The sequence below is a fragment of the Coturnix japonica genome, chromosome 1, assembly GCF_054131305.1.
Source record: "Coturnix japonica strain WE chromosome 1, WE-NBRP24, whole genome shotgun sequence".
NCBI classification, from domain to species: Eukaryota; Metazoa; Chordata; class Aves; order Galliformes; family Phasianidae; genus Coturnix; species Coturnix japonica.
Window position 1 is genome coordinate 37,661,293 of NC_140663.1, and position 20,403 is coordinate 37,681,695.

The following is a 20,403-nucleotide window of genomic DNA, read 5'->3' on the forward strand; positions in this document are numbered from 1 at the left end:
GCCCATGGCCCCTGTCACGGACGCAGGTGGATTTTTAGTTTAAATTGTGACAGCTTCATTAACAAGTGGTACTTGGTTCAGTGGTCCAGTCAGCTAAATACAGTGCCTAGTGTTATTTAAAATCTCTTGGGATGTCTTTGACACTATTGTGGTGCTGACAAACAAGGCTTATGAGAGGCACAGAGAAAGCAGTTGGTGGTGAGATAACTCTATCCATGCTTAGGAAACTTAATCATAAGGACTTTTATGACAGAGATGGTTCCTTTTAAAGTTGATAAAAATCTTGTCAGTGAAACTGTCTCTTCCTAAGGTAGATAGAAAATAAGTAAGATGATCTCTAAGAGTGTGTTTTTCTCTCTGTTGCCTAGCTCAGTTGCAGACAATAAATAGTTGAATTGAATTGTGTCATTGAAAAGCAGTCACATTTTCCACTCCATCTAGTCTATTCCCACACTGTGCATCTTTTCTTTTTGCTAGTTCTATGAGTCCAGTTCACTTCTCATTATTCTTCTAAGCCCTTCTGATTTTTTTTTAAATTTTTTATTATTTTTTTTCCTGTCACACTGTTGTACTTTTCTTCCTACTATAAAGTGCAGAATTTGCTTGTCATTTTTCCTTGAAAATGCAGGCAAGATTTGGACAGGACTTAGCTTATGGAAAATCCAGCGTGGTGCAGGGGGGAATCACAAGAGAAGGCAAAAGTATTTTTAAGATATGAGAACTGAAGAGATACAGGAAAGAGGGTATAGGAAGAGGGACAATATTGAAATCTCAAAAATAGAAGATGTTAAAGTTTATATTCCATCCATGAAACTGATAAATCACTTAAGAATGCCGAAGGGCATGGCGTCACATGATTTGTTTAGGCAATAGAAGAGCATAGAAGTGGTATCAATATACATATGTTATCTGCTAAGCCCTTGGATCACCATTACAGTTCTTCTCTAGCCTTAGTACATATGGTTAATTCTCATTAACAGTAATCAAAATTACATGCTCCAATTAAATTTTTCATATGGCAAGTATTAGACACCACATGTTTAATGACTTAAAAATTCTTTTAACTGTAGTAGACATACAAATGACAGTTAATCACAATAGTTCATTAAAGTTTTGGGTACACCAATTAAGTAGGAGTATATGTGGAAGACATATCTGAGCTAGCTTCAAAGAAGCTTTATCGTATACTTATGCTATCTAGCTATGACAGCATGGAACTCAGGCTGGGCCACCACCTGGGCAGTAAGTTGCTTGCTACAGATGTGCTGACTGTTGCATTGCTGTGGCTGATCTTCCAACAAGAGTAGCACTTCTCATCTTTATGGGTGGTGTCTATTCCACTCAGTGCAGTTTGCTCATTCATTTTTTACTTTATTCTTGATTCTAAAATATCACTGTTTGTGGTGAGACTTCTTGGAGTCTCAGTATTTTCTTACATTATTTCTATAAACATGCATTACTGTAACTCAGTGAATGGCTTCAGGGGGTTAATTACAAGACAAAATCTTATTTTTAATGATATTTTTCAGGCATGAGGTATTGTCTTTAACTATATTATAGATGTGAAATGTAATTAATTCTTACTTTATCTGGCCCTGAGACTGCAGGGGAAGAAGTTTTGGTTTATCTACAAAACTTGATGTGTTTTCAAATCCTGCACTATTTTGCATCTTGGCAAACTGACTAATCATGGAATAAAATGAATTTTATACAAAAATTTTATTAAGTTCACAGTATGTAAGATCTACATGTGAGCTGAATAGGCCCATCTTGTATTTTAGAGATGAAACACTAAGCTTCTGAGACAATTTGCATTTTATGTACATATTTGAAAATCAAGTGTTGCAGTTGTCATATGTGCCTATACCTAATAGAGTGTAGCTGATCTTCACAAACATACCAGAACCAATGTCTGCTATAGTATAGAAGGAATAACAGACTACAACAAGAAGTATTCTGTCTAAAGAAAAAGTACAATGAGAGTGGTGAAACCTTGGAACTAGTTGGCCATAGTAGTTGCTGAATTTGAATATCCAGAGGTATTCAAAACTTGATTCAATAGGGTGTGAGTGACCTGATCTAAATTCAAAGTTAGCTGCTGTCAGGTATTTGGAGAAATAGTTCTAGAAATCATTTTCTGCTTCGTTTATTCTATGAATCAATGATTCTGCAAACTTAGCAAGTATAGGCATTTCTACCCATACTTTTGATGTTCCTGAGAGGACCCCAGGAAAAAAATAATTTGGTGGTAAGTGAAAGGTGGCCAAATTATTTGTGCTGATGGACAAGGAACAGCCTACAGATTATAAACTGTAAACTAGTAATTTTGAGCAGTTTAACAGCACTTGTATTTTAATCTGTCTTATCTGCTTAAAGCAGCCACTTGTGCAAGCCCAGGTTTCACATTTTCTGGCAGTGCAAGGATTGTTGTTTCACATAGAGAAAGGAGTGAAATATTGCTTGCCATTCAGTCTTTCAACAATTGTATGATTTTACAGTTAGATTAGTCCTTAACTGCTCAGTTAGGGTCACTGTTGTCCCTCTTTCAATGTAAAGAAACATCGTAAAAATAAAAAGAATTTGTCTCACTACTCCAATAATAATATTAACAACTATAAATTATATTTATTATAATAGAATAACTTAATGTATATTGCATAATGTAATGTTTATATCTAAATATCTTAAGGGAGGTCTGCCTTTATTTTTTATTATTATTATTTGTGTGGAGCACTAAAATACGTATCTATTCCAACAGAAGATGCATGTGCTTGTTGTATGTGTGTGTCTCCAGTCTGGACAGGCAGCTGGCTCCAATAGCATGAGAAAAAAAAACCCAAACTTTAAAATGCAATACATTTGGTGATGGGAGAACCAAAGCTGTGTAAAAGATAGCAAACCTTGGAAAATTTGGAAAAATGAGTTTTAGCAGTTTCTCCAGGTCTGATGAAAGAAGACCGAAGCCCTAGGAATCTGGTACTTTTACTGAAAAAGAAAGCAAAAAGACCAAGAGGGATGACCTATTACCTCAGCTTATTTTCTTCTACAGTGTCAAGTAGAAGGTCATAGGCTTAGGAAGTAACATCATAATCATGTTAACAACCATAACTCTCCAGTTATATTCTTGTCACAGCTATGCAATTCCACATATTTTCCCCCTATTGGGAGGGTGTGTGTGCGTGCGCGTGTGTATAAAATATACAGTAGGTAAATATATTGAAGGGCTCTGGTAATTTCATGGTAACCACACAAGAGCAAAGCTCAAGCTATTTGTGATGTTAACAGAAACCAGAGATGTACTGCATGTATAGGCTCATTCACAGACTCTGAATTGCCTTTTATATAGTTCATGGATCACACAAGAGCTTAAGAGGAAAAATATTTTCTTTAAATTCATGTACATAATGTCCCTTTTCCTTCCAACATACCAGAAGAAGGCCTGATAATTTTGACTTATTGTAAAATATTACTGTATTTATTTTTAATACAGGAATATCTTATGCACCTAGATTTCCCTGTAAGTAATTTATGTTGTAAACCCTTGCTGAGAAATTAACATCTAATATCAAAAGGGAAATCATTCAACAAACTAAAATGAGTAGAAATTTGAAATGAATAAAGTTTACTTCTCAAAGACATAAGTGTCTCTTGAAGGAAGATGTAAAGATCTTCTAGCATCTTAAAGTAATTCTGAGGTTATGTTAACTAATTTGAATTCCTTCCTCTAATGAAGAAACCTAGGGTGACACTTTGAAAATTTTAGCAATGAATAGCTTCTTCATGTACTTCTTTAACAAAACATTGATATATTCTAGGATTAGTGGCTGAATACTTTTCTCATTTACACCTGTGCAATCACACTGAAGTTAAATTGAAAGAGATTTTTCTAGGATAAAAATATCAGAAAAATGAGTGGTGCTAAACAGAGTTTGCTGAAAACCAAACTAATAGAAAGAGTGATTTTTTGATACCTCCAGACCACATAGGTTATTGGGCACTTTCAAACTGAGCCACTGAATCTTTTGAAGTCTTCCCATCATGACCTTGTTAAAGGCAAATTCATATATGCTATATATATATATATATATATATATATATATATATTGGAAAACTATTCCCATAATCACATCTGTGTAGTCTGACCAACTGAAGCATTTAGTATGGGGTTTCTTAAAAAGAAATCTGTGTAGGTCAGATAAATAAGACTTTGTCCTACACACTGGAGATGAACTTCCTCAGAATTAGCTCCCATATTAGAAACTACATGGATGCATTGGTCTATCTCTAGGCAAATTTATCGTGTTGAGAATGTTTTGAGATTAACCATATTGCCTGGAAACACCATCAAAAAGAATGGTGTTATGTTTGCATCTGCATGAAATATTAGTTTTTTTTTTTCCTGGATTTTTTTAACAGTCTTGACTGTTTTCCAAACCAGTAGAGACATAGCAGCAAAACCAACTGGAATGAATCAGCATGGATATGGGAATGGGTAACTTGTTCTCCAGGAAGAAAGGGAAAGAATCATAATTTGTCACTGCTGCTGCAATTAATGCACATGTAGTCATGAAAAACAAACAAACAAACAAAAAACAATTAAAAGATTTTACTGTTCCTGTACAAAAGAAAAGCAAGACTTTTGTAGAGATAGAAGAGTTTCTGATTTTCTCAATTCATGATAGAATGTGTGCAGTTTGGACTTTCAAGAGAAGGGAAAGATATTCTCTGGATCTTATAGGCTGTCATCTGCTATCTTCTTTACTTCTCTTCTTTATATGCTCATCACGTGCCATGTGGATCCAAAATCATTCCTTCACATTTTGCAAGCAACAATAAGCAGTAAGTCTTGAATGACTTTTCAGTTGCCATACACTTAAAAACCATACTTACCAACTCTTTCATGGTCTTTTATTTCCTTATTGTCTGGATAAAAATTCTCGGATTCTGCAAAGGATCTGAATAACTTTCCAGGAAAAAGTATACTCATTAATTTCTGAATCCTGAGCCATAAGAGAGACACTGATGTCTTCAAGAATATTTTGTGTGATTGAGTACAACAAACATTCTTAATCAAGGCAATGCTTCAAATGGGTCTTGATATGTACCTTAACCCCCCTGATAAAACACTAGTTCTATTAGGACTACTTTTTTTTTTTTTTTTTTTTTTTTCTTTTCTTTTTTCCCCTAATTATAAGTTAAAACAGACTCAGGGGTAGGGTAATAAGTAAGCTGAAAATCATGTCAAACCGTGGAGGGTCTCTCATAAGCTGATGTTTAAGGGTAATTTAAAAACTGCTGAAAGTTGGTGGTAAGGATGAGAACTGTTTAGTCCAGCCTAGAGCAGAATGAGGTGAGGGGAGGCCTCATGGTGGCCAACAGCTCATGCATGACAGTGACAGGACCTGACACAGTGGCGTGAAACTGCATTAGGGAAGGGTGAGATTGGGTGTTAGGAAAAAGCCTTTCACTGGAGGGTAGTGGGCATGGAACTCAATCCCCAGGGCAGTGGTCACAGCCCCAAACTGGAACATTTGGACAATGCTCTGAGACATAGGGTTTGGTTTTTGGTGGTTCTGTGTGGAGCCAGGAGTTGAACTCGATGATCCTTGTGGATCCATCCAACTTGAGATATTCTGTGATTCTATGAAGAGCTCTGAAACTCTCACTGGAGTCTCTTTCCTCCTGTAGATCACAAGAAGTCCACAGGAAGGAGAAAAAATCCTTGATCAGCTCCCTCAGGCACCTTATTCACTTCATTACCTCTCAGCAGATCACCTAAGATATGCAGGAGAAGATGCCTGAGGTGTGCCCGAATTGTTGTGTGTATGTGTCTGTGTGGAAAGGTAATCTGCATTCATGTGAGGGGCTGTGTCAATGTACATATGCCTGTATGTGTAAACAGGGAGTCTGGGAAGATGAAGAATTTGGGAACCAAGAATTTGCTACTGTGTCTTTTCTTCACTCTTCTGCAGGAAAGCAAGCTAGAGAAGTTATCAATTTGTTTCTACTGCCAGAATTACAAGAGTCCAAATTGTTTTGTCAGCTTCTAAGGCCTCTGCAAATACAACTGTTCAAAATATTAATTATAAAATAAGGCAGTAATTATCTAATCCTTTCTTTCTGCACTATATCTCAACTAGATGAGTTCAGTGAACCATAATTTATTTTTTAACCTGTTCATGGTATGGGGGATATGTGCTGTTGTAAAGGAAAATGGGAAAAAGAGCTCTGAGAGTCAGAAAAATTTTTTTCCGTGTGTGTGTGTGACTCTCATTATTCTTTAATTCTACTGATCTCAAATCTGACAGTAAAAAAATCAGCTGCAAGGATAACCCACATTTATTAAAGTCCCGATTCCTTTGTCTATGTATTTGCAACACGAAAACAAAATTAAGTGTGAAGGGGGAATTCACTTTATAGTGCTAACCAAGGAGTAATTGCAATTACTCCAACATAAAGCAGAGAATAAATATTTGGGTTCAATCTCAGTACATTAGAGAAATGGCATTCTGAATAGGCAATGGGTTTTTAGAATGAAGAAAAATTCAGAAAAGTTAAAAAATAACAACAACAACAACCAACCCTAAGGTATACAGCTCTTGAGTAGGAGCTTCTGTATTATGAATGATACTTACAAATGCCTTGTATTGTGATATATTCTGGTGTACCACAGTTTGTATATTTTTAAAAAATCAACATTCAGGAAGGATATACAAGTAAAAGTGGAAAATAAATAAAAAACTATATAAGACAACAGTAAGCGGAAGAAAAAAATGATGAAGGAAGTCACAGTATGACAGAAAGCATATCCAGACAGTTGTGACAGAGAAATATAGACAGCAGAGAGTTTAAAAAGATAGGACAGCTGCTGAGTATGAAGTTTGTTTGATTGAAGCAAAGTGAATAGAGGATGGATGAAAGAATGCATGGTCTTATAATGATGTGCTGAACCTCAAAAATCTTTCTGTATGTTGATCTAGTAATAAATATGTGAAAAAATACCTATTTATAGTGTCTATTCATAGATTATATAAGAAGGCCTGAAGCTCAGAATGAAGTTTTAAGTGCCTGCCAAGTATAGAAAACATTACACATCAAAGCTTAAATATATGGTTATTCCAAATCTTCAGCAGACATCACTGGTAACCACAAAGTTTGTCTCCTAGTCTGTCATGCAATGTTTTCCAGCAATGTACAACACAGCTTGTTCGGGCTGCAAGCTGAAAAGGAAACACCCTCAAGTGTATTTCTTATTAAAAATAAGTAAGCACAAAAAGGCTTTTTGGTCTTAAAACCATCTTTGAAACAACTTCAGGAAAAAACTCTTGGATGTATTGGCAAATGTTAATATTTTATGGATTCATTTGTAGGTTTCTCAGGATTTAATCTGGTAAATACTTCAGAGGAGAACCTAGTTATGGATGTATTAAGTGAAATCAAGTAGTGAAGAAAACAAAAGATGAAATATCTATATTTAATCTTATTCATTTTATATGTTCCAGATTCAGAACAATCTGTGGGCGGGGAACACGGCTAGTGGTTCTGTGGTTACTTCCTGCATGATACCACGAGATACTTCCTCCTGTATGACACCCTATTCCCATTCACCTCGGACAGATTCTGGCTACACAGGCTTTTCAAACCACCAGAATCAGTTCAGCCACGTGCCCCTCAATAATTTTTTCACTGACTCTTTACTTTCTGGGGCAACCAATGGACATGCTTTTGAAACCAAGCCGGAATTTGAAAGGAGATCTTCCAGCATTGCAGTTCTACGGATGAAAGCCAAAGAGCATGCTGCCAATATTTCCTGGGCTATGTAATATAGCTGTACCCTTTCTTCATATCCTTTTTAAAAATAGTAATCTGAAAGCATTTTTGTTTTCCATATTTAAAGGACACAACAGTAAGCTGCCCTGTGTGGAATGCTAGAAATCACAATATACGTGACGTCTGCTTACAAAAATGCAATATCATATTTAACAATAAAAGTTAAGAATAAACCATATGGATTTACCATGCATCAAGTTCAATAATCCCTCTTTGTTTTGATTTTTATATAGAAACATGTTTTGTTGTACAATTTCATTAAATATGATTATAGAACCTGCAAAAAAGAATAAACCAAAAAAGAATAAAGCAAATATGTCTACACCATTGGTTTTTAGCAATTCTGTATACAAAATTAATATTTTTCAATTTAATACTTAATAATGGAAGAACTCTGTAAAGGAAAATACATTTCTTATATTAGAACCACGATGTAAATCTCCAAGCACACCATGCAGAGAAGGAAATATACGATCACTTGTGCTGCAGACGGAATTTGTAGATCTAATTTTCTCAGAACTGTGCTGCAGCTCTGAGCCAGCTTGCTGCTTTTTTAAATGCATGTAGAGCTAGCTCACTAGACTTGTAGCAATGCACAACTAACATAATGAGAATAGAAGGTAGTCCCTTCATTTTATGAACTCAAGTGTATTCCTATACAGATCATGAGATTTTTGATAAAGACATCACTTAAAGCAGAATCAGTGTTTAACAGAGTTTCAAAGAAATGCACAGATTGCATAAATCAACTAGGCTTTAAATGAAATATTTAAGGTTTCAGATAGAATAACTTGAAACTTACAAAACAGCAAAAACAAAATCCTACTTCCTCTCCAGTCTTACCATTTTTTGCTATGCTGTGGTCAAATTGAAAAGGAAAAAGTCCAACAAATCTTTCCAATTTCAGTTTGTGGCTGATCTCAAGATATTATAAGAGCACATTTCAGTTAGTTTTACAAACATTTTGTTGATATTTTGCTTTTTTTTTTTTTTTTTTTTTTTTTTTTTTTTTTTTTTCAGTGTGTAAGGCTGTTTTTCCCCCTTTAAAGTCCATAGGAAAAATGTTTTCAACTGCAGTGGCATCAGGATTTGGCTCTCAGCTCCCAGCCTATCACAAAGGAATTAAAATGTCAGCAGACTTTCTGACATTTCTGGTGGAAAAAAAAATAGAGGAGAAGAAAAATACTTTACATCTGGAGAACTGCTATCTACTTTGATTTACTTCTCCTCCCTTTCCCCTGTCACATTCCAGGCTCCTTCAGATGAGTGAAATGTCAGCCTCTTTGAGAGCAACAGTCAGTCTCTCAGGTTCATAAAGGCAAAGTAAATTAATTGAAATAAAGAAGGGCTCACACAGCTGTGATTAAACAGGATATACATCTCCAAGTTCCCCCTGCTTCTTCTTGCTTTTCTCTCTGGACATTAGTTAGAAAAGGAGCGTGGTGAGGGGAGAAAGGAAGATCAGGGAAGCACATTTTATCATAGCAACTGCAAAACTATCAGTACTCATAAAAACACACTCTCACAAACTCTCAGCTTGCCTCTGCTTCTACTCATGAGGCTAAACTTGAAAACAAAAATAGGAGAAGGGTCTGTTCTGTAATCTTTCAGTGGAACAATTAAACTTAAATTTGATTTAACCATTAGGATCAGTTGGAAGTGGGCATCTTACAGTAAATTCTTAGAAAAACTGTTGAAAGAGACATAAATATGCTTGAATTTGTGGTTTCTGGATTCTGTTCTTCTTCTGAAAATGAACTTCAACTTTGGCCTGAATAACTGTAAAAGAGTATTCAGTCTAAAACTTATCATTTCCTTTTTTATGGTCTGCTTAGACAGAAGTAAAATTTGCCTTATGGTGTAAATAAAAAAGAATTTTATTAGTACAGGTAAAGATACTAGTTTTATACAGACACTTGTGCCAAGTAGTGGAAATGCAAGTTTTTCCTTTCCTTTCCTTTTCTTTTCTTTCTTTTTTTTTTTTTTTTTTTCCTTCTTCCTCAGTTTTCTTGTAATCCTTTTTTTAAGGTACAATATACAGAACATGTCAAACTGATTTTCAGATAATCTTGATTAGGTTATCATTACTGGACCAAGAAGCAAAAGTTGGCAAAATTAGCCATTGTTTTTTTTGCTGCCTGTCTTTTAGTTTATTTATTTATTTTGAAAGCAGAATTTGTAATTATTTTCTTGTGATGTCCAGTAAGTTCATTTTTGCAGGGCATTTTATGTCAATAAAATTGAATAATTTCTAGGAATTTATTACAGTAACAGAATGCTTGGGGAAAATAAACATCATTTTTCAAAACACTGAAACATCTTTAGATGCTTGAAGCCTCCAAAATTAAAGGGGAAAATAAAAGACTATGTCATCTTCCTGCTGATTTTAATTAAATGAGAGGGATACAGTTCTAATTAAATTTTCTTCCTCAGTTTTAGCATTGGAAATTATTTGTTACATGTTGCTAGCATAACTTTATGCATTCAGCAAACAAGAATTAAACCCTTCATTAAACCTGAGGTGTGATAAGTTGCAGACCTGCATTAAGCTTGTCATGCTCTTGCATCAGCCTTGTCTCAAAGAATGAATAATATTCTGTCGGCTGCAGCATTTCATTTAGCTAATGAAAAAGTGTCTTCACGTTAGATGTCAAGTACTACAACAGGGTCACATTCTGCCACTTTTATTTAGTATTGCTTTACTCCATGTGTAGATGCATTGATGTGAGTGAGACTACTCACATAGACCAAATTGTGAATCACTTGTGAAGGTTTATTCACAATGGCCCTATTCATGCAAAGAGTTGCTCACCACAACATGAGTAATCGATTCATAATCGGCCCCAGCTTAAGGTACTATTCAGCTCTGGTAAGGATGGCAGAATCTGGCCCACACTGGCTTAGGGCCAGATTCAGACTTTTTAACCAAGATGAGTAGCTCCTTATTCCATAAGCAATGCAAATAAAGCCAAAGGGTCTATTTGTAAGGTTCTCTTTTTATTAAAAAAATCTTGAAAAGAGGCATTTCTGTGTATGCAAATAATTAGAATAAATTTCTATTCAAGGTAAATGATTTTAGTTTTCACTGGACTATACTACTACATCTGTTGGGACTTGTGTTTGAGTTTTTTGATTGTATCCATTTAACGATTACTCAGCGTGAGCAACTAATCTTTTCAGTGCTTCTTCAACATGTGGCAGATGCACTAAAAACAAAAGGAGGTGATTTACATAGCCTTCCTGCCAAGTTCTTTAATTAATGTTTGAGATATGTGGTCATCATGCAAGGCTGGGCAGTAAATTTCTAGGACTTCTTTGCAAAGAGTCCCTGTTCTGTTAAAAGAGAAAGTGAAATATTGTTGTAATTATTACTGTGAAGAATTTGTGATGACATAGTGCAGGGCTGTATTTTTTTCTCCCATGATTGATTCATTAACAATTTGAAAATGTTAAGCCTGTGTTTGAAGTCAAATTTTCGAACAGATGTAAATTCATCCACGAAAATTAAAAGTGCTTTCTATGATTTGTACAGACTCATGTGAATGATGGACAACACTGCATTTAGCAGCTAAGGACCATCCGCTTACCATAAAGGTGGTCAGAAGAGTTTGACACAACTGATGATTTCTACCTACAGTTTAATTGGCAGTGTTACACACCACAGAAATGTATCAATGAAGGCAACTTTTGTTGCTGAGAAAGAGTTGAAATGAACTATATTTCTTACTTCACTTCTTTAACGTCATAATATTTTACTCTGTCAAGTACTGAAAAATTCCAGTTCAATATGTTAAAAGCATTTCGTTTTGACTGTAAACTTTGTAGCAAAGCTGTGAAGTATGCGATTAACAAATGCCAACAAAATACAGTATTGTACATTTAATACTGAGATATTCTAAAATGATAGACATAAATACTTATGGTTGCAAAGGATGAAATATTTCAGTGTTTTCAAAATGACACAGATTAACTAATGTTTTCACAATAAATTTCCAGATATTTGCCTGTCTGATCAGAGATAAAACTGATCTTAGAGCACATAAACTGCTAAAATTCAGAATTATTCTGGGAGAAAAAGTTGTCTTTGGCAAAAGATGGTCTTGTGTTTTTTCTTTCTTTTTTTTTTTTTTTTCCCCTCCAGAACTTTCATAACTATGTAACAAGTGGTTCACCCATCGAATCTTCAGAATACATTCTTCTTATCCCTCTACAATGATCATTCAGGTTTACCTGGAATGTGAAGTATAGTGAGGAGTTACCCAAAGCTTACTGTCATAGCTACTTCTTTATCCCATTTATTTAACGTCAATTCTGAGCAGCCTAAAGAAGCTGAAGTATTTATCTGGTTAAACTTGGTTTACAGCTGCTTTGTATTGCCAGTGCAACACAAAACAGCTGTGGTACACTGGTGGATTATCACTTGAAATATTGGCAGCATAAGTAAACTTACTAAATATTCAGAATGTAATGCTGCAGTAGTTTGAGAGAAAATATTTTAGATTTAAATTGTGTAAAATAAGCTGCAGACTGGGCAAGTGCTGAATGTGAGGTGTGTGTATGAGGGAGGCAGTATACAGCGAGTATGGAGGTATGATAACTGGGAACAGAAGAATAATTTTCTGGGAGGGGAGGAGACTCAGGGTGTTCAAATGCAGTCCACTTTGGGTGTCACTGATTTTTCAAAATAGGAAAAAAAACCACAGTGAAGCTTTCAAAATCCATCATCTTCTATAGAAATAGGGTAGTTGTGAGTCATCACATGAAACAGACCAAAACTTCCACATAGCTCGTGTTGCTCACTTTCATAATGTTGATTATCCCCACAGTAATAAGCAGTAGAATAGACTAAGAAATCCATCAGTGCATAGGCAATTATATTGATCAAAACCAAGGAGAACAAATAAATACCATTAATACGACTTCACTTTAAGGGATCAGAACAGTATTTATACTTTCTGCATGGCTAAAAAGATGATGTGACATGAGTGCTTTTCCTTGCTCATTTTCTAACTTCAGTAACACTTCATATTCCAACAGCTGCCAACTGCTTCATCTCTCAGAAGCTGGGGAGAACAGTGATGATCTCTGTGTCCTTTAAGTAATAAAAATAATAGAAGCAGGCTTAATCCTGCCTGCCTCGTTCCCCTGTGAGAATATCCATATGTGAACAAAATGCATGTTTGTCCCACAGTCATTACAGCAGTGCAAAGTCTTCTACTATAATTCAGCAGTTACAAAGGATTTGACTCTCATCTCCCAAACTGCTTTGTGAATGAGCAATTTATTGATGTGAAGAAGGATTACAAAGAGGTCTAAATCCCTTTCTTGTTAAAAACACAGGAAAATCCAGTCTGACAATGATTAATAAACTACTTGTAGGTGAAGTGAGGTCCTGGTTAACACTTTCATGTTTTTGCCCATTTGAGAAAGAATTCAGTTAAAATGAAAGTTTTGTTAAGCAGTGTCCTTTAAAAACAACAAAAACAACAACAAAATCAACAAAACAACAAATCAAATCAACAACAACAAAAAAGACAAGTATCTGAATCAGTATGACTATATTTACTCAGATGTATTTAGTCAAATGAATTTTTTTTTAATCATTAAAAATGGAAAACAGATGAGATCTTGAACTGTGAAAAAGGCAAGATGAAACATGTTAATTGCATATGTCCTTCTGGACTACTAAAAATATATATTTTTCACTAATCTTTATAAAAATTAACATATAATGGAATATGGAAAAACTTCAGCTGTCACTTGAGCACATAAGATAAAATACAGAATCATTTTGGGAGCCTTTTAGAAGAAAAGTGGTTTGAAGTAGAGATCTGAATTAGTGAGTACTATTTAACAAATGCTTAGGTAATATATGCAATAAGAAAGGAGGAAAATTCATTCATTTTTTTGGGAGTTTATTGAATATATGGTGCCAGAAAATTCAGTGTTGACAAAGAGGGATGAAATTTCCTTTACTCAAAAATCTCCCTACAATCAAATCCTAACTGAAGTTAGAGGAAGTCTTATCAGAGACTTGACTTGGGACCAGAATATGATTCCTAATAAACAGTTAATAGATTTACAATACTAAATCAAATTGTTCTGGAACAACATCACTTGGTTTTCATGAATGATTTTTTTGTTAGGTAGTCTGTTCTGCTATTTTTAAAACACTGAACTTTAATAAATGACTGTTTTATATCTAATTGATTGCAGTAATAATCATGCAGGTTTTTCTGGTGAGTATAAGAGGGAAGAGTATGGACTGTATAGCTTTTGTTTCTCCCTCTTTAGAGAAGCCTGTTCTAAAGGGGATTGTTATTTTTATTTGAAAACAATTCCACAAATATGCTAAACTGGTAGCCCAGAGGCAGAATATTAACTCTTTATATAAAGTAATTCTTCTAATTCTCCTCAGGAATTTAAGCAAATAATGTAACTGAGATAAATAGAGAATCCTTTAAAAGTGCACATTTATCTACACTTCCTACTTATGCTGCTAAATGCTTAAAACAACACTAGGTCATAAATTTGCCTTTTCGTTCTCATTCTTTTGGCAGTGTTTCCTACACGCTGCACTTTTAAGAGTGCAGCTTGGTCTCCTCTCAAATAAATAAGAGCCATGGAAAGAAAAAACTGCAGCTACAAAGTAGTTCTAACCCATTAAATGCAGATGGCCCACAGGGGGTTTAATCATAAGAGAGAGAACACACATCATGCTGAAATATAGAGCTGTTTTCTATCACTTGTTACCATTTGAATGTCTATCCCAGGAAAGTGAATTCAATATATCTTCCTGGCCATCAGTTGCCCTCTGAGTACTCCCTCTCTCTCTGATGTAGCTAGATTTCCCTTTAGAACGTATAGAGATGAATGAGCTCTTACCACACGTAGAAGTGAAAGAAAACATTTCTTTCTGCACCAGAACAGATGAGATTCATCATTAAGAGAATGGATTTGACCTTGTCAAGTGGACCAAAGCAATTTATAAACAAACTCCTACAGGGGAGGCTACTTTTGGCCAAGTACTATATTAGCAGTGTTTTACTTATGCCCACTGCTACCTTACAATAACTTCACAAACATGCTGACTTCCTGAAATATAGGGTGCTGAGAGATACTGCAGATGTACCTAGAAACACTGGGATAGAACAGGGTTACTTTTCTCCCTAGAGGCTGTACAGAAATATATCCATCCACCTTGTTATCTTGTTCTTGCTTAAAGTTGCTGATCAGTTGTTGACTACTCAATTGAGTAATTTAAAAGAGTTTATTTATCAGAATATTATTGGGATAGGAAATACAAGCTCAGTGTGTTTTCTGCATTCAGGCTTAGAAAAGGGGAGTCAATGTCTTTCTACAAAATTCAAATGAGACCAAACTCTCATTTGTACTGTTTTTGTTTTTTTTTTTGTTTGTTTGTTTGTTTGCTTGTTTGTTTTTTCTTCACTAGGATTCATGAATTTCAGATAGAAATTTTAACTTTCCTTCTTCCAAATCTGAATCACATATTCTTTTTAAGTGGGAACAACATTTCACTGGCTACGAAAGTACAGTGGTCAGCATTATGTCCTGCCCAACAATAATAAGCAAGGCAAGGCAGAAAAGAAAGGACATGAAGTGGCTCAGAGGCAGCCCTTTTGTATAGGAAAAGAAGACTGTGCCAATCCAAGGGGGTGGCAGCAAGGTAAAGTGGAGGAAAGTCTCACTCAATGTATAAGCTACATATCACTGATAAGAAAGATTTAGCTATGGCTTCTTAGACATGCCTACAATAACCTTAGTAATGTCAGCAGAGCCAGATAATGTAATAATCTTCCCTAGCCTCCAAAAAAGGAATCAGGGAAAATTTATAGAAAGTGATTAACTAACATATTCACTTAGACCTACTCTACCTATGGGATTTATCTTCTGCATTAAAAAAAGTGCAGTTACTACTTACCTCAAAGTTTACAGTAATTTATACCCATGTTGCTTCATTAAATTTCTCAGATCTTTCATAAAGTATGGAGACTCCATCGTTTATGAGTAGTCTTATGCAAATAGCCAAGATTTTCATACATATTTTTGTGAGGGAGAAATACATTCTGTTCAAGGCTTAACTACTTCATCTTAGATGCTCTTTAATGTTCAAAAAGCACAAGGCAATGGTCTCAACCATGTTTCATTGCCCGGAGATAAAAATACTGACCTTCTTGAGGTCAGAACAACGAAAAGAATTTCCCAAGTCCTTAGGAGCCACTACACTGCATATATCCATAGTTGCATAGCAGATTTATGCCTTACTCATCAATGGGTCAAGTTCTCAAGGCATTCTGATATTAGTCTGAGAAAAAATCCCCCCTATCTACTGCTTACAGTTATTATTCTGTTATTTATTAATGCACTCTCCCTTTCAATGTGTGCTATGTGTTTCTGAGTCACATACAGACATGATGGACCCAGTTACAATATTAATTTCTTCAGTATTATTACCACACTTCAACTCTGATTTCCAAAAGTTTAAGGAAGAATGGAGTCAAGACCTTGGGCCTTGGATCCACTATACTTAGAATGAAAATATGTGAGATATATAAATACGAAAAAAAAACACAGCAAAGAAGTGATTATAACTGTGTAACATAATTACCTTGAATTTTTTTATTTATTTATTGTTTTTTTATAAGTATGCATCTGTTTAGTCTCTTTAAGAGGAATATCAGAGCTCACTGGAAAGTTTATTACCCTGGGAAGAAATGTATTAATTTTGGCAAAGAACAAAAATACGCTTTATTGTTTGCCCTAAATGAAACAAACCCAAATCTGTCTCTCCACTTTTACACCATGCAGCAAACATTAAAGATGGGTGATATTTAATGAAAGTTATTTTCTTAAAGAACTAATACATCCTGAAATCAACCCTCATGTATCTAATCTGCCTGAAAATTCATCAGTGCATTAGTAAAGAGAAGATATTTTCCTGTAGTCAGTTTGGTCCTGTCAATATCTGGAACAATCACATTTCTTCATTTTTACTCATTCAGTTGTAACCTATAATATATATATAATATATATATACCGTGTGCCCCAGTGGCGCAGAGGTAGGAATGCCACACTGCAACACTGGTAGGCCTGGGTTCGAATCCCCCCTGTGGCACGAAGTGGTAGAAGTGCCGCTCTGCTACACAGGGGGTCGAATCGCAGGGGTTGGACTCGATGATCTCTAAGGTCCCTTCCAACCCGCACAAGACTGTGGTATTGTGATACTGTGATAATCTAAGATAAAAAGTGCTATTTTCTATTTACTCTGCATTCCTGTATTTAACTGGAGACCTTCAAAAGTGTTCAGAGGCAAGAATTCTAAAAACTGCAATAGCTACATAAGACATTTTATTTATTTTAACTTCTCCACCTCCATTCCTCTTTGGCATCCAAAATGCATACATAAAGTGTTGCCGTTACTTACCAGTTTGAGCTTAGAGTACTTTGTTTTTATATAAAATATCTGAGTTAGATCTCCAGTTTGTCAAAGCAAAATAAAATTTTGTTTAAGTCTTCAAGATTTTACATGTTTTTGTCTTTCTTTAGTTAATTTGCAGGCTGGTTGCGACCCATTGCATTGAGACTATTTGTAAAGCTGTGCGGCAATTCATATACTTTCTTTTATGGAGCCCTGATAGGTTCTTAGAGTCCTCCCATGAAATGATTTGATTGATCCAAAACTGGTTCTTTTGAATTGTCTTCTCTATTTTGTAGGATGTTATGAAGTTCTACAAGAATGATCTTGTATCATTCATTTTCCCAAATGTTCAGGCTGGGAAACCTAAAAGCAAGAACTGCCCATAATTATATACACAATGCTTGGCACAAGTAACTTAGTAAAATAATTCTTGTATGTCACCAAACTTAACTTCTCAGTTTCTTAATTTTTAGTTTTCACTCCCAAAAATCTTTATTTACTGCTGTATGATTGTCTTCCATTTATTCAGCTTCTTGATACTCATGAACTAATTCTCTTAGTCATTATACAGCTTCTTTTTATTTCTTAACTGCATCTTTCTCTTCCTTAGTCCAGAATCTTCTTTTGCTTGGAGTCTTTATAAAGATTTTTATTTATGGGCCAATGTATTTTTCTGAATAAGTGTGTGCAATCTTTGTTTCTGCCGATGCTGTTTCATATGTGTTCCCAACTGAAAGGCTTCCTCCATTTAGTGTTTACTATGTGGGTGCAGTTTTTTTTTATCAACATCATACACTGACTGTAAATAGTAGTGAGAAAATCATGATAAATTTGAATTAAACAGAAGTTAAGTGTTTTTTTCACGAGAATTCTGGAGGAAAGAGAAGCAATTAACATTGCCTTGGATCTGACTTCACCTTCACGTGCTGCCCTTCTGCAAATTTCAAGGTCAGTGAAGGAACAGTACTTGATTTTTTTTCACTACAGTAGTATTTCACGAGGAGATACTTTAAATGTAGCTTTGTTTTTCTCAGAATGAGCAACAGTGTAAAAAAATCTTATATTGAATGTGGGGAGGCAATTAGTGGAAAAAGAAGAACATGCATGAACTACATGCTGTCAGGGGAGTTATTTGTTTTTTTTAAATACATTATTCATATTGAACAAATGAACTTTGCTTATGTCACAGAATACAAAGGATTTCCTGCTAGTTTAATAGCCATGATCTATCATCTCCCTTTTTGTCTTTTAGGAATTTTAAGTAAAGATCCTAGCTATCACATTTCTCTTGCCTTATCTTACCTGAAGATATATTTAGCTGTATTGTACTTCCACCTTTTAATGAGATATAGGTAAGGTTTTTCAAGGCAGAATTAGAAGTCTATTTATATTTGACTCACTTTTGTACCTTCTTCCCTGAGAATTCTCCCAATAAGTTTTCTTCTGCCCAGATAATAGGAGGTGAGAAGAAGTTTCTCAGCTCCTGGTCTAAGACTTAACTAATATCTAAGGCAAAGGAACCTTTCTTTAACACTGCAAAGCATAATTACAACAAGTGACAAAGCTATCATTCATCACAAGGTTATAAAAGGGAATTTTACCACATGAAGAATTTAGAGGTACAAATTTAATTTCTGTTCCCATGAGTATGAAATCTAGTGAACATTTCTGGAAGAGAATAGAAACTTTTACTGATAATAATCGGTGTATGTTTGGTGGCCCTGCCAGGCTGGGGGGTTGGAACTACATGATCCTTGAGGTCCCTTCCAACCCGGGTCAGTCTGAATCTACTTATTTATTGATAGAAGCCGCACTTACTCATGCCTTTTTTATTTTCTTTGCAAAAATGATTTTCTAAAATTCTGTCTTCAACAGATGGAAGCAGAAGGGCATTTCTCCTCAAAATACCTTAGTCTTGCTGCAAGGATAGCACTGAGATTAAAAATGATGACTGGAATTTTTTGGGAAGATGAAGGTGCTGAGCTTGGTTGCAGAAAATGTAGATCCCAATAATAATCCCACTTGTGTGATGGTTTTATATAGTAAGAAAATTAAAATCCACATTAAGATAGGTGAAAAGTGTTCAGTTTAAAAAAAAAAAAAAGCAGTTAAAGGGCACAGAATATGCAATTTCTGCAAAGTAGGATCTGTAATCCATTTTCTGAGTTTGATTAAAAATATATATTCTTTTTCAGATTTAGTAAAGTTTACAGATAAATTGTATAGGCAATTAAATATGCTAGGTGGAAAAAATGACTGTGCTTTCTGTGATGAAAGTACTGTAACTTTAATGGATTTTATGAACAGAAGCAAATATTAACAACCAATAACAACAATTTAATGTCTTCGCATCAGTTCTGAAACTTTATAGTAACAGCCACTGGTTTTATCCCCTTTCCTTGTGACAACTGTCCAAGTACCCTGGGGCTTTCAGGGGGGCTGCAGAGGGACTAGGTCACAGTTGTCCCATTCCAGACACAGCTGGTTCCAGATGGCTACAGGGCAGGCTAAGTCTAGCATCTGAGCTGGCTGTGAAACACTTTTATGTTGTTTCTTAATGCATTTCTCCATAATTGCAGTTATGGCTCTTTGATTTGATGGAGACATATGGGAAGACAGAGATGGAAAGTAAGGAAGGAGATGAAGAAACATATTTAAAAAAATGGTATGCACAGGTCTGAGCAGATCTATCTCTCAAAAATTTTGGGGATAGGTAGTTACAGTGTCTTCAAGACTTTATTTTTGGTGATGTGAAAGTTTTCTATACTCTATCCGTTAATAGGAGGGGAAATCCCTCTGAGGAGGTCATCTGTGATGTTCATTATCTCTGAAATGTGACTATTTTATAAATCAGGTTCAAACAATGTGTAGTACACAAATGTATGCAAACCTCTGAGGGCAAGTATGTGGAAAGGTTCCTCCCTCTTCCTATTTCCTTCTCCCTCCCCACAAGCAAGGCTTGCAGATGTTTTCTTCTGCTCTTTATTCTTTTGTTCCTGTTTGGCTATGACCCTTACTCCCAACTGATTTTTTCTTTTTTCTTTTTTTGTCATACTTTGTTTTTTCCTGAGCCTTTGATCCTGTGCTTTGACTCTTGAAGCAATGAACATGACACTTACTTTGCTAGATTCATT

General features: G+C 35.2%; 1 protein-coding gene across 8 annotated transcripts in view; it reads left to right on the top strand.

Annotated features, from left to right (window-relative positions):
- ALX1 (ALX homeobox 1) overlaps positions 1–20,403 on the top strand; it is a 64,407-nt gene that overhangs the window by 12,621 nt on the left and 31,383 nt on the right. For 2 of the 8 annotated variants that reach the window (XM_085538038.1, XM_032443795.2), the window contains 2 exons: positions 5,689–5,843; positions 7,503–8,033. The exons of 3 other annotated variants lie outside the window; for them this stretch is intronic. In XM_085538038.1, coding sequence (XP_085394164.1) covers positions 5,689–5,802 — 114 coding nt within the window. In that variant the 3' untranslated portion in view covers positions 5,803–5,843; positions 7,503–8,033. Of the gene's footprint in view, positions 1–5,688; positions 5,844–7,502; positions 8,034–20,403 lie in introns of those variants that run through there. 3 more of the 8 variants (XM_085538022.1, XM_015857569.3, XM_085538043.1) reach the window with 2 other exon arrangements.